We start from the raw sequence: 15,882 nt of genomic DNA on the forward strand, positions 1-15,882 counted from the left end.
GAGGTTCAAATCCCTTAGGATTTTTCAAATTTATGTGCGTATTATAAATTGATTGTCAATAATTTTAACGGCGAAGGAAAATCGTATCGTATATCTGAGAGATCATAAAAAGTTATCAAAGGTATGTAAAGTCTAATTCGCACTTGGTCATAAAATAGTTACTAGGTATATTATACACTTTTTATAAAATTGTAACGTATTTTTGTGTATTTATCGTTTTTTTTTACTATTTTTTTTCCTTATGTTCCACTATTTTTTTCCTTTTTATCCCGTTTTACCATTCATTTCTTCCCACTTATATATTTTTATTAGAAAGCTTGGATGTTATACGAGTAGAATCTCGTAAAAACGATTAGGTATATATATTTGGATGAAATTTCGAACAAAGATAAATCATGACCTGGTTTAACACAAGATACTTTTTATCCCGATGGACATCCACAGGGACTTTCCCTGTGGGATAATTTACAATGTTTGTTTGTGTGTACGCTACACGTTACAACAAATGTATGTTTATTTAAGCAACCTTAGCATAAAATGTCCATACGATCTGTTTTATATTTCTAAAGAGTTCCCTTGGGATAAAAATACGGTTAAAATTTAGTATCGTGTGCAGAATTTTTTGTACGTTCTGGCGGGAATTAATAAATCAATCAGGGTCTAGATTTATGCTGCAAAAATCCCCTTCCCTGTGACTCCAGTTTTTAAAAAAAATTCTCTATTGTCGCCTAAGTAACAAATATATTTTTGTATAATGTAAGAGTAGCAGACGAGCATGCAGTTAATTGAAATTAAGTAGCTACTGCCGCCCATGGAAATCTGCGGTCAATCCCAGACAAGGCTAGTAGTCGGCCACAGGCCAACTGAGGTGCACCGCTACCCCTGAGGACTAAGCTGGAATGGAAAAGTTTGTCTCTCTTCCCACACCCTGCAAATCACAACACAGCAACGCTTATCACTGATGTTATAGACAGAAATAGGAGTTGAATCACAGAGGGTTCCTTTAAAATTACTAGTTGTCTAAATTAAATATTGATATTTTTGTAGTCTAGGCGTTTGTTCAATCTTACATACTATATACATTACCATGACATTTAACATTATCTCGTATAAATACTAATAAAATTTAATATACATATATTTATCTATTAGTCTTTCGATACAGGCTAGTAAATGTAAGTAAGTGTTAATAATATTCATACATAAAAATATATGTTAAATATATCAGTTAATTCGAAATGTAAAGGTAAATAAATGTGTAATATAATAAATAGGTAAAAATATATAATATTATAAATATATAATATAATAAAGCTCATTCGAAAATTAATTTATGTAAAGCGAGGTGGTAAAACACTTTGTGGTATGACTCCAGGGGTGCCAACGCTGCAGGTATTTCTTCGTTTAACAGCAGTATTAAATGCTGCGGTGTTCTGTTTTGAGGGGCGTGATAAGGAATATATACTTATCGATCTGTTCCAACTTAGTCCCTAAGGGTTGGCAACAAATCTGTGGCCAATCTAAGGTAGGATTTTAATCCTGTTGGGAGTTGATTACAGATGTCCATGGCCCGCAGTAGCCACATACCATCAGATGGAATGTGTGCTTGTGTGCTACTTCTATAAATAAACGCTTTCTACCCTCACAGCCCCACACTAGGATTCCCTGTGTCGTGGGTGCCATGGACACACACATAGACATATACACAAACACCCAGATCCAGAAACAGAAATCTAAATTCATCATTTATCTGTCTGGCTGGGGATCCCAACCCGGGACCCTTTGCGCGTCAGACCGGTATGGTGGCCGCTCCGCCACGCGGGTCGTCTATATATAAATAATTAATATTAAATTGTTATGTTTTTCATAAATAACTTGAAAGCCCAAAACCTACCCTTATAATTTGTTAGAACATTTAAATTAACCCCAGATTGAACCAGAATCCGACATGAGGGAACAAATGCTAGCCCTGAGGACTTATTTGTCGGTCGGGATATCTCGGGGAAAGGAAATGTAAAGAAAAAACTTGTTCTTATTTTCCTTGTATTACAAGTATAATCACGAGTATTAAGTATTTCTTCCCCACATTTTTATATTCATGTCTGTGGTATTTCTGCTTCCATGCCATTTTTTCAAAATCCAAAGTCGTCTTTGTTGCTTGAGTTTGAACTATTCTCCGCCTGTGGAAGATATAAAATACATTCATTTTTTAATTATTTCAGTAGCAAATGCATGCAGTCCATCTGATGGTAGGAATCAACAGATAGGAATAGATGTTCCTACCTGAGGTCAGCCACAGATGCGCTGCTACCCCTGAGGACTGGAGCTGGAGCGCCTCGGTATATAAGTAAAATATGTATAAAAAGTAAAGTATGTCTCCCTTACCACACTCTTAAAAACAGAACACAGCAACGCCTAACACTGCTGTTATTAGGCAGAAATAGGTGTGTTGGTGGTGGCGCCGGAATCGAACCTCAAAGGGTTCTACCACCTTCAAACCAACCTACTTACCTGAGGCTAGCCGTCAATGTGGTACCCCTGAATTTTAAACTGATATGCCCTGTATTTACTCTTTTACTACACCTTTCAAATCGGAACCCTAAAGTGAACATTGCTATTATTAGACATAAGTACATACCTTTTTATGAGTCAGAAAGCTCATTTTCGCAAAGTAGGCTGTCAGGGTGCTTCTCGCAGAAGAAGGGGTGGGGGTAGTCGCACCAGTTGTCATCTAGCAAGGCATTACGATTCACAGCACCGCAGAGATAGCTCGCTTCGACGTTGTTGGGCTCGCCTGGTGCAAACTTGTCGTATCCAGCTTCAGCGATCGGGCGTCCTGAACATAGGTAAGACGATTATATTTTGTCCATAATACGAAGCACACAAAAGTATTGTAAGAGTAAATATTTAAACTTCAAGTAGTTTAAACCTCTGATTTGTAAAAGATATGTGCTGAAGGAAAATAACGTGAGGAAACCTACACATCTTAAAGTTCTCTAAATAAAGTTCTCAAAGGTGAGTCAAGTCTACCAATTCACATTAGGCCAGCGCGGTAGACTGCTGAGGCTTTGAGAGGTCACTTTGAGAGGACTTTCTCATACCCAGCAGTAAGAGTAATGGGTTGACGACTTAGCTGCTGCTTTTGCAGATCTTTCAGACTTTCATAGATAGATAACGTCATTGGCGGGGTTGGTTAGTTTATTAGTTAGTTTAAATTTCATCAATTCGCATTTAAGCCATGGATCCGATGTAGGAGTTCTATTTGAGAAAGATGAGAGTCTGGGTAGGCTTTATAAATGTAAATATTAAAAGCGTAAGAAATTTGAATTTACCGCCTTTCATAGCAGTAGGTCAGCGGTCTTCCTTTATGAAGAAATATAAATGATTATGTAGTTTCCGAAATAAGTAGCAAGTAGCTGTCAATTTAACATTTAACTTATCAGGTTTTGACTAAAGAGGAGCCCCTCAGCTCCCCAAGCCTAAGGATCGGTGAGTTGCTCGAGTTGCCCTTTTAACTCATAACCATGTCTAACTTTGAAGATCAGTTACAGATAGAACAGTTAAATTATAAAAATCATCATAATTGAAAGAAGTAGGCCAATAATTATTAGCAGTTACACTCACCATCTACGGTACGCCATTCTCCTTTTTCGCCCCAGTTGTAAAAGCCAGCGAAAGCATAATTTGACGAGTAGATGCTGAGGTACGAACTGCTTGGGTGTTTTGCGAATATTTCCTTAATAACCTGGAAATAAAGGAAAGAAACATATATCGGTATTGATATATCGATTTAGGGAACGCAAATTGCATCAGAACTATGTTGACAGTCGAATTGTTAATGGTATGTCTGTTGGACATCACTAGAGAAATCTCAAGGTGGTAGGACTTTTCCTTGTTGTACTCTACGCACCACCACGTTTATGAAGATTTCTATTTATTTCTCAATTTTTGTTTCTTACTACTGTGTTTAACGCAGTTACGTTTCGCACGTTTAACGCAGCTTGATCGATGGCCGTTGTCTGGCAACAAACGCTTATATAACGCGTTCCAATTTACTCCTCTGGGTGCAACAAATGAGTGGCCGAGTCATGTAGGTTTTTAATCTTGTTTAGCGATTTACCCACTACTTCATCATGTGCACTGCATATTCCTGGACTCCTAAAAATACTTTGTATAATTGGATCATTGGCAAAGCTTTCTATGGAAGAATACCTGAGCTTCAGTGTTGCTATTGATGATGACCAGGTGCGCTCCCTCAGCTGCGCAGGCCATGTTAGCCCGGTCCCAAACACGAGGCACTTTGTGGAACTTGTAACAGCTGCCAGTACGCTCCTCGAAATAATATTCTGCAAGAATAAGAAAAAGAAGATAGTAGCCAGAAAATGTATCACTCTTTTCATCATAGATCCAATGTTGAGGGCCCTGATATTTTCTCAAATTATTGATAAGAATCAGGTTATCCACGGTCGTTATTTGCAGGGCAGGCATTCTATAGGGGGCTCTTACACATGGAGGTTAACGAGCGATATTTTTTTTTCAGCGTTACATTCAGCTAGTTTCATCGCAGCGACATCATTCGTACATCTATTTCTCTCTCAAGACAGCTAAGTTGTTTGTGTAGTATTACAAAGATACGTAGGAGTCCATCCTAGTCCTCAGAGATAGGAATGCATTGCTAGCAGATCTGGGGTAGACTCCAGATGTCTATTGGCGAATTGTTTTTTTTTCTTATAATATTGGAGTAGCAGACGAGCATGCAGTTATTTATCATCAGATGAACCGCATGATTTCTACGCTTATTTTGCCGTTATTGTCCCAATCGCAAACTACTTTATTATCACTTACCATTATCAGTGGTACCACATTCGTTCACTCGTACACTCCTCGGAGCCTTCTTGTAGCAGATGTACGGGTATGTGTTGTTGCAATTTACATCAGACAAGCAGCCATCGGCAAACACTGTGATGCATTGTTCATTGTTGTCGCAGTTGTCCGGCTCGTACGGCGCCCATTTATGGTGAATTCTCCACAAAGGAACACCTGAAAGAAATGAATTATCGTTTGAGTTAGGAATAATTATCCTCAGAGGCCTGGACTGCACACCCCCACGGTGCGTGGGAGCACGGAATCATCGGAGCATATTTGCTGCCCATCCAAGTCCGACCGCACCTAACTTTGCTTAATTTATAGATCGATTCGATGGGTCTATAAGACCCGCCGCGTCGGGGTATGCATGCTTTAACGTTTTTCCTCATAACTGGAGCTGACCAATTCAGCAGATGTTTTAGTGAACTTTTTTTTGAGAAATTTCTAGATACGTAGGTTTTCTTTATTATGGTCTAATTCATTCCTTTAGGAATGCGAATGCTTTGCGAAAGCGCTGTGTTAGTCGCATGTTACCCTGGTACTCCTGAAGAAACAAGTTTTTTTTTGTATGTAAAAAGTATAATACCAAATACGATACTTTATATTAATTACAATCTAGCCTAATATAAGACTAATGTGTCATTGTATCTACGCGTGTAATTCTACGCTAAAAACTGCTAAATAATTATATATTGAAGAAAGCGTCTTGCGACACTGCACTTGTTTGTTCTAACTCATGCAGAAGTAGACACATTGTTATTGTGTTCTATAAGGTTCACTGAAGTAGAAACAAGTAACTTTAAGTCGTAAGGTTTTATCTTACCTTCAATGGTGAAGAAATCTCCTTTGGAGAGAGTGGCGTGGATGCCAGTTAGGATTGGGGCCTTGGTCTCCATCTCCTTGTCAATAAGAGCCAGCATGGACAGATTTAAACCGTTGGTTGTTGGTGATGCCAAGACGCCGCCTGTCGGTTACAAAGATGATGGTAAGATGGTAAGAGTGGGATCTGATGTGGAATAAAATTACGATATTTTCCTGTTTGTTGTAATGAATGAATTATAATATCTTAATGTAGTTAGATAAAACTTAATTGAATTTAGTTTAGATAAAACTTAAAAAATCTATGGTGGCAAATATAAAATAGAATATACAAAAAGAAAATTATGTGTGTGTGTTTGAAATTTGTAAACGCCGCCATTTCGTTGAAATCTTTAAGTTATGTGTCATAGGGAAGATATATACTTACAAGGTGTTAGTTGTAGACGACAGGTATGATGTCCATGGCAGTGGCAACATTATAATGTGGTCAATGCCATGGACATTGGACAACATACCTGTTCTTTATATTCTCTATCCGATAAATTGTGTGTTTATTCCTTCTTAATAAAGCAAGTTTAGATTAATCTTATTTTCTTCTGGAAAGCCAAAAGCGATGGATTTAAAAGTTGTAGGTATTGGAGGGGCACCTTCAAGATCACACCGAAGCCTGGCATCCTGGAAGTTCGCGGGGACCTTGTGTAACTTCAGCCATCCTTCAGCTTCAGGATAATATGTGTAGTCACATCGGTATCTCATGGCATCTGCAACGTTATTCTATTTTTAGAACATTGTATATCTATTTTAACCACTTTTTTAAATAGAAAATGAACCAAATAATTGAACAGCATTATTTAACAGTTCCTGGCATGAGATGAAGAGGGCTAATTTTTTAAAAATAATAAAAAAACGGTGACACCTTTACTAAGGCATATTATTTCTTTTACATATGTGAAAATACTACTTACTCAGCGATGCCACTAGAGACAAAACAATTAAACAGCCTAATTTCCTCATTATCACGTATAAATCTGGTTAGAAACTGGTAATAACTGTAAGTAACATGTCTTATATAGGTACAAGACTAGTCCCATTTAGTATCAACGTGACGTAAACCTTGTTGTGATTTGAGTATTCAAAGCAGTATCGTATCGTCAAGCAGAGATAGCCATATTTTTACGAGGGGGAAACCTACCTTCAAAAGGTACTCCATGTCGTGGGAGCGACACGAGGTTATGTGGGATTCTTACCGCACTAAAAACCCCTGGTGGCCGTCCTCGGCGCTGCGTAGAGGACTCCGGGATCTCCAAAGGAACGCAACCGGAGTCCTCTTAGCACGGTGCCCCGTCGCGCTCCGCCCAGGTGAGCTTGACGCTCGCCACACCGTCCGGTATGTACGACGGTATACGACCACACATACAGCCGTCCTTCCCAGGGTCGCTGACCATGCGGTTCGAGCTCACAATCTTGCCACCCGCAACCCCGGAAGCCCCCTTTTAGTTGTCTCTTACGACAGGCAGGATATACTGTATTCCTATTCTAATCCCGGAACTATCTACCTACCAACCATCTACCTACCATCTACCTACCAACTCCCTCCTCCGCTTTGTGAAAACACGCCTGAGAGTTCTTCAAAAATAGTTCTCAAAGGGGTGTAAAATCTACTTAATCTTCGATAGTCGAATCTTACTGCGAACTTGTGACCAGTTAACCCAAACCGATTGAGCTGAGATTTTGCATATACGCTTGGTTTGGATAATAGGTACATAACTAGATTAGTTTCGGATTATCTTGCAGCTAAATTTAAACCAGGTAAGCCAAACCGATTGATCTGAAGTTTTTCATTTACGCTTGGTTTGGCAATACATGAGTAGATTAGTGACATCATTTTAAATTCAATATGGCGAATCAAATTTATTTTTATATCTCACCAACGGCAGCAGAAACTAATTATAATATCGAAGTAGCAAACGAGCATAAATTGATGATAAATGGTCATTGCCGGATACCTGTAATCCCATTTGAGATAAGAGTTCTATCTGAGGTCGGCTGAAGGTGCGGTACTTAGGACTAAAGTGGGACACTGCTGTTGTCAGGCTAAAAAGTAGGGTCGGTGATGTCTCCGGTGTCGAGCCACATGACCTACGTCATCAACGACGACGATCACGACGAACCCGTCACGTCAACGTTAAATGGCCCTCCTTATCACTATTTTTCAATAAGCGCAAATCAAAGGTTATGAGAGATAAAGGGGTTATTCCAGTATTACGTAAATATCAAAAGGATGGTCTTTGATGGAGACCCTACGAGAAATGTTTATAAAAGTTTTGACAGTGCCTAATCAATATATTTATGAAAATACTAGATGACCCGGTGAACTTCATATCACATAAAATTATTAGATTTTAACTCTTTGTAAGTAAATATCTGTACCCTGTGGTTTTCCCACGTTGAAATAAACGATATTTTTAATTGTTTACGAAATATATTTATTTAAGATGATTGAAAGGTTGAAATTTTTAACTTCTACTAAACTACTTTTTTAAAGTCTACTAATCCACATTTGGCCAGCGTGCAGACTAATCAAGATGTCGATAAATAATGAATGATCTACTCCTGGAGTAGATCATTCATTAACCGAACCGAATAATAGAACTATATACCTACTAATAACTATTTTTTTTAAATCAAGACTTCTTAATATCAAGTTTCAATGGTTGTGGTAGTGTCACGTTTTCGTTGTTTTTTTTTTAATTTTTCATAAATTTAATTTCTCATATTGCTTCAAAAGTATAAGCGGGTTTATGTCACACGAGCTATAAAATAGTATACGATACTTATTATGTGCACGGCGTTTAGCACCCTCGCTGCGCTCGGGCGCTAACTTCACGCCGTGCAATAATAGGCTACTTAGGCCACGCGTATTGTAATGTACTATTAATGAACGTTACCTCGAGTCACATCACGTACTTTAAGGCTTAAAATATAGTAACTTCAAAATCGAAATTAATACAAATGGCATATTGGTGCTATAAAAATAATTGGCCAAGTACGCACGTGGAGGCTCCTGTACTACCAAATGTTTATTATTTTTTATTTTGAGGTATTTATTTTATTCTCTCTTACAATATTTAGTCTTACTAAATATACACCGTGTCGATATAAATGTAGCAAGTAACGCCATCTATTGGAAGTTCTGTATACTACCGATGTGTTATGTATACTGTGTGCGTTGGCAACTTATTAGACAACTTATTATATTATATAAATAGAGATAGCGTTAGTGGCGTTGATTTCTTGTATTTTGACCCCCTTTAATATTCCAGTTTTGTTTTTACCCGACTGCCAAGGAAGGGTTATGTTTTTCGCGCGTATCTTGTATGTTTGTCTTTCTTTAACCGACTTTAAAAAGGAGGTGGTTATCAATTCGGCCGGTATCTTTTTTTTTATGTATGTACACGAATTACTCCGCCGTTAGTGAAACGATTTTAATAATTATTTTTTTATTGTATAGAGACGAGCTGGAAGTTGGTCCCATTTAAATATGGTTAGGATCCATCGATGGGTTCTGGAGAAAATGAGGGGAACTCCTCCACCCATGTAAATATAACAGCCATAACTTCGCCGTTTATGAACCTATTTCAATGCCTTTAATTTCGTGTGTGTACAATTGCTACAAGTTGGTCCCATTTAAATATGATGAGGCTCAGAGTGGGTTCTGGAGACAAAATATATAACTCCTCAACTGATGGGTATAATTGAGTTTTATTTGAAGATATTTGGTGTAAGTTCTAATGAAATTGCAAAACCAGTTTATCATTGACTATTTAAGGGTCTGATAATGTGACTCGGAGTCAAAATATGTAACACCTCAACCGATGGGAATAATTGAGTTGTGTTTGAAGATATTTGGTGTAAGTTCTAATGAAATTGCAAAGCCAGTTCATCATTGACTACTAAGGGTCTGATAATGTATCTCGGAGACAAAATATGTAACTCCTCAACCTATAGGAATAATTGAGTTGTGTTTGATGATATTTAGTGTAGCTTCTAATGAAATTACAAAGCCAGTTCATCATTGACTATTTAAGGGTCTGCTAATGTGGCTCGGATACAAAATATGTGACTCCTCAACCGATGGGAATAATTGAGTTGTGTTTGAAGATATTTGGTGAAGGTTCTAAGGAAATTGCAAAGCCAGTTCATCATTGACTATTGAAGGGTCTGATAATGTGGCTCGGAGACAAAATATGTAACTCCTCAACCGATGGGAATAATTGAGTTGTGTTTGAAGATATTTGGTGTAGGTTCTAATGAAATTGCAAAGCCAGTTCATCATTGACTATTTAGTTAGGTTAGGTTGGAACATATAAGACAATATAAAACTAAGCGAGCAGGGCGCGGCAGCGCCCTGCGAGTGGGCGGTTCCAATCAATGTAAATTCAGACCTTACCTTCATTCATGATCACGTTTATAGAATTTTATATTGTATTAATATAAATGTTAGTATGTCATCACTAAAAAGGGTGAAAAAATTTTTTAACAAAAAATGCAACCGACTTCTATGTAACTACTATTTAAACTACTAAACTAAACCAACATTCATTTCAATTATTTTTTACTTTGTAGTGACATAGAAGTCGGTTGTATTTTTTGTTATTTTTTTTTATTTGATAGGATCTAACAAACGGCTGGATGAATTTCGACAGTTAAGGTGTCATTATATACGTCTCAATGACCTGAGTATCCTTAGATAGGTGTTAGAAAAAAATAAATAAAATTGCGGATTTTTGGCGCGAAATAGTAACACATTTAAGAAAAAAGCTAACCGAATCGAATAGGGTATCAAATGAAAGTAAATTAAACGGAGACTATAAAAACATATTTGTATATACATATATAAAACAGCAAGGTGACTGACTGACTGAGTAACTAAATACTTTTTCATTTTTTAGAAATCAAAGTACAGCCAAAACCGCTCAACTTAGAGTTCTGAAATTTTGCATAAAGGTTCGCTATATAGCGTAAATAAGTAATAAGAAAGGCCTTTTGGAAATTTTAACCCTAAGAGGGTAAAATAGGGGAAAACAGTTTTTTTTAAATCCTTTAATTTTGAAGCAACTGCTACAAAATTTAGTATTTGGCTTTCTGGATAGGAACAAGGACACACTTATTTATCCCCATCCGACAATTAATTAAAATCAATTAAAATTAACCCCGTAGAGGGTAAAATAAGGGTTAAAAGTTTATTTAAACAATCGTCAATTTTGAAGCAAAAACTATGAAATTTTGTATCTGGCTTGTTGGATAAAAATAATGAAATTCTACCCCTTACGAGGTAAAATAATGACCGGAACTTTGAATTACTAAAGTTATATATTTTATGGAGCGTAAATGGTGAATTGTTTTTGCGAAATAGTAACACGTTTTAAAAAAAAGTTAACCAAACCTATCGAGTAGAATAAAGGAACTTATAAAAGAGACTAGGTATCGCTTGTGTGCGCTCGCTGCTAAAGCAGCTCGCGGAACGGTTGTCTTCTTTAGTTTTGCGTGCAAATTTTTTTTACATTTTTTCCCCTATATTGAAGTTTTATTAATTCTGATTGGGGCTGTTTGGAAAAGATATTAGTTAATATTTGCAAAATACCAAGAATTTGGGTCGTGATTTTTTTGTCTATAAGCCATACATTTTAAAGACATAATAAGGAGACAAAAGCTTGAAATATTACATACAAAAATAACTATTTATAAAAATTGTTATTTCTTGTATGACAACACTAAAATATTTTTTATCAAAATGTGCAGAATATTAGTACCTACAAACGCCTCATACATTCTAATGATATCAATAGAAGGCAACAGCTTGAAATATTGCATACAAAAATACATATATATGAAAATTATTATTTCTTGTATGGCAACACTTGAATATTTTGTTACCAAAATGTGAAGTCTATTAGTACCAACAATCGCGTCATACATTATAAGGTTGTCAAAAATATACAAAAGCTTGAAATATAACATACAAAAATGCATATGTATGAAAATTATAATTTTTTGTACGGGAACACTGAAATATTATTTTACCCAAATGTTAATACTTCTAGTATCTACAAACGCCTCATACATTGGAATGACATCAAAAGGAAACAACAGCTTGAAATATGACATACAAAAATACACTTGTATGAAAATTATTATTTTTTATATGGCAACACTGAAATAATTTTCCACCAATTTATACAGTCTATAACTACCATTAAACGCCTCATACAGAAAACGGACGTTTAGTGATGCTGGGCTTGGTGGTGGTGGTATTTAAAGGGAGACAACAGCACGAAACACCACATACAAAAATACAAATGTATGAAAATTACTATTTTTTGTATGGCCACACTAAAATATTTTTTTATCAAAATGTGCAGAATATTAGTACCTACAAACGCCTCATACATTCTAATGATATCAACAAAAGACAACAGCTTGAAATATTGCATACAAAAATACATATATATGAAAATTATTATTTTTTATATGGCAACACTTAAATATTTTTTACCAAAATGTGAAGTCTATTAGTACCTACAATCGCGTGATACATTATAACGTAGTCAAAAATTTACAACAGCTTGAAATGTGCCATACAAAAATGCACATGTATGAAAATTATTATTTTTTGTATGGCAACACTGAAATATTTTTTTACACATTGGTACAGTCTATAAGTGCCATTAAGCGCCTCATACAAAAAAATGACGTCAAATGGTGGCAACAGCTTGAAATCTTTGATAATCCTGTAGAAAATGCATTTGTATGAAAACATTTTTTTTGTATATGGCAACATTGGATTTTCGATTTTTTACATAGGGTCCATTTCAAATAAAAAATATCGCCCATACATTACTTATATGCTCTGTCTACGATTTCCGCCCACGTACTCAAAAAGTGAAAATCGTGAAAAAAAATTCTGTATCCCAGTGTTGCCAGTCGATTAAGACAAAAATGGTCAAATGTCATTACGGCACCCATAAAAAATAGTTTTGTGAAAAAATTTAATTAAAAATATTTCTCCTTCTACTTTTCACATTTTTGAATGAAAAGTTTCAAAAAATGTATGAACGATGAAAAAAAAACTTTACCTAGCAACACTTCGAGCCGAGCTCCATGACCGCCCAATACAAAGCGACTCGCTCAAATGTTGCCAACCTCAAAATATTTCACTTCGAAAAATTCATTTTTTCGTACATTTTACAAAATGGCTGATACAAGGTCCGCCATCTGGTTAAAAAAATATGACACTGCCATATGACAAAATTGAGGATACACTCCGGCCAATAAAATAAAAATGTCGAAAAAATATTAATAAAACCATCGCGCTACGGCCCCACAAACACACCTCGAAAAATGAAAGATTTCAAACTCAAATATCTCGGCGGCCATCTTGTTTTTCCAATTTTTTCTAATTTTATCGTAACAGTAGTCCCACAATTAGTCGAAAATGACACCAATCTCAGGTAGGCGCGCAGAATAAAAAAAAAGTTGAAAATCGCAGGAGGGCCGCCATCTTGAATTTTGTATGTTTCCCATTTTTCCCATAACCACCATAATATACCGAAAAAATATCTCATACATTATTACTACCCCCCACCAATAGTTTAGGCTGGGCTACTCGAAATGTCAAAAAAGTGAAAAAAAAATTCTAGCTCCCAGTGTTGCCAGTTAATTTGGATGAAAATGGTCAAATGTCATTACGACCCCCCTGACAAATACCCATGTAAAATATTTTCATTAAAAATGTTTCTCCTTCTACTTTTTACATTTTTGAATGGAAAGTTCCAAAAAAAGTATGAACGAAGAAAAAAAATCCTAAACCTGGCAACACTTCAAGTCACGCTCCACAACCGCCCCATACAAGGCGATTCGCTAAAATGTTGCCAACCTCAAAATATTTCACTTCAAAAAATGCGATTTTTCATACATTTTACAAATTGCCTGACGAACGATCCGCCATCTGGTTAAAAAATTAACTAAATCCAATTTGGTAAAATTGAGCATATATCCGAGAAAAAAAAAGAAAAAAATAAAAAAAATATTTAAAAAAACACATCAGTGCAACCCCGCGAACACACCTCGAAAAATGAAAAATTTCAAACTCAAGTATCTCGGCGGCCATCTTGTTTTTTCAACTTTTTCTAATTTCATCGTATCAGTCGCCCTCAAGTTAGCCGGAAACGATACCGATCTTGGATAGGTGCAAAATAAAAAAAAAAGTTGCCCAATCCAGCTCGGCCGCCATCTTGAATTTTGAAAGTTTCAGATTTTTCCCATAGACACGGAGGCAAATAAAAAATTCCACTCATACATCAAACCCACCCCCCACCACTCCTTCAGGTCGAGGAAGTCGATTTTTCGTAAAACTGAAAAAAAATTCCTGCGGCCAGTGTTGCCAGTCGACATCGACGAAAATGGTCAAATGTCATTACGACAGCCAAAAAAAATATTCCAGTGAAAAATTTTCATCAAAAATATTTCTCCTTCTACTTTTCATATTTTTGAATGAAAAGTTTGAAAAATTGTAAGAGTGGGGAGAAAAAAACTCAAACCTGGCAACACCTCGGACCGAGCCCCACGACCGCCCCGAACAAAGCAAATCGCTCAAACGTTGCCAACCTCCGAATATTTCACTTCAAAAAATCTGTTTTTTTCATACATTTTACAAATCGCCTAACAGACGACCCGCCATCTTGTTGAAAAAAAAAAATAAATCCGATTTGGCAAAATTGAGGATATATCCGAGAAAATTTTAAAAAATGGCAACAAAATATTAAAAATCCCAAGAGATACGACCTCCCAAAAACACCTCGAAAATTGAAAAATTTCAAACTCAAATATCTCGGCGGCCATCTTGGTTTTTCAAATTTCATCGTAACACCCACCCGAATATTATTCGAAAAAGAAACAAACATCAGCATAAAGTCAATAAATGGAAAAGTTAAAAATTTTAAATCGGCCGCCATCTTGAATCTATGGCATCTCATATTTTTCCCTTTGCCTCGGGGGGGAGAGGAGAAAACCCGCCATAGACAACAAAGTCGCTCCTCGCCGGCATCATGGAGAACGGCATGTCAGTCAGTCAGTGGTAAGTTCAGGATTATATATATATAATAATAATAATTACACATGCATTATATAATATATACATATATATAACTCATCGAGATGTTTGTTCGACTAAATGAGTAGTGTTACTGTGATAAAGATCAACGCCTCTTTGCGTTGATCTTTATATCTAACCGCTGAACTTTAGAGTACTGGAATTTTACTCATAGGTTTTTTTTTTTATAATATAAGAGTAGCCGACGAGCATGCAGTCCACCTGATGATAAGTGGCTACTGCCGCCCATGGACATCTGTAATCAACCCCAGATAGGATTAGATATTCCTACCTGAGGTCGGCCACAGATGCGCCGCTACCCCTGAGGACTAAGCTGGAACGCCTCGGAAAAGTCTGTCTCCCTTACCACACCCTTCAAACCGGAACACAGCAGCGCCTAACACTGCTGTTATTAGGTAGAAATAGGTGTGGCGGTGGTGCCGCCGGAGTCGAACCACAAAGGGTTCTACCACCAAATAATATATAAAGTATATAAAGGGTATATAAAGTATAGCGTAAATGAGCACTACGAGGATAAATAGGATAATATTGTTTGAACATCTTTTGATTTTGAAGCAGATACCTACTATGAAACTTTGTATTTGGCTTTGTGGATAAAAATAATAAAACGCCTATTTCACCGTTTTTGGAAATTCTACTTCAGCTTTTATAGTGCAGTCGGGTTTTTTGATTTTTAAATTAATTACTTGTTATTTGTAGTATTATATTATATTACTAGCTGACCCGGCAAACGTTGTGTTCCCATATAAATAAAAAAATGTTATGGGTGAACAACCCTTATCACTTAGGGGCATGAAAAATAGATAGTAGCCGGTTCTCAGACCTACTGAATATTCGGTTACTAATATTGTGACACGAAAATTTTATATATAAGATATACATTGTAAAAATTTCAAGCGTCTTTATTACGGTTCAAGATACAGGCCTGTAACAGACAGACAGACAGCGAAGGCTTAGTAATAGGGTAAAAATACCCTTTGGGTATGGAACTCTACAAATTATGAAAGGAAACCAAAATAATTATT

At 36.3% G+C, this 15,882-nt stretch overlaps 1 protein-coding gene across 1 annotated transcript; it reads right to left on the minus strand.

The window, feature by feature from the left end:
* Positions 1-2,042: 2,042 nt before the first annotated feature.
* LOC140744569 (C-type lectin domain family 4 member E-like) lies at positions 2,043-6,758 on the minus strand. The gene is made up of 8 exons (XM_073076214.1): positions 6,651-6,758; positions 6,333-6,446; positions 5,690-5,830; positions 4,846-5,040; positions 4,213-4,346; positions 3,625-3,745; positions 2,639-2,836; positions 2,043-2,180 (listed from the first exon to the last, which is right to left on the minus strand). The coding sequence occupies exons 1-7, from the start codon at positions 6,697-6,699 to the stop codon at positions 2,643-2,645; spliced, it is 948 nt and encodes a 315-aa protein (XP_072932315.1). The 5' UTR covers positions 6,700-6,758; the 3' UTR covers positions 2,043-2,180; positions 2,639-2,642.
* Between the last annotated feature and the right edge of the window lie 9,124 nt (positions 6,759-15,882).

The sequence above is a fragment of the Epargyreus clarus genome, unplaced genomic scaffold (assembly GCF_041222505.1).
Source record: "Epargyreus clarus isolate Ecla_fem2 unplaced genomic scaffold, WU_Ecla_fem_2.2 ptg000008l, whole genome shotgun sequence".
Classification (NCBI taxonomy): Eukaryota; Metazoa; Arthropoda; class Insecta; order Lepidoptera; family Hesperiidae; genus Epargyreus; species Epargyreus clarus.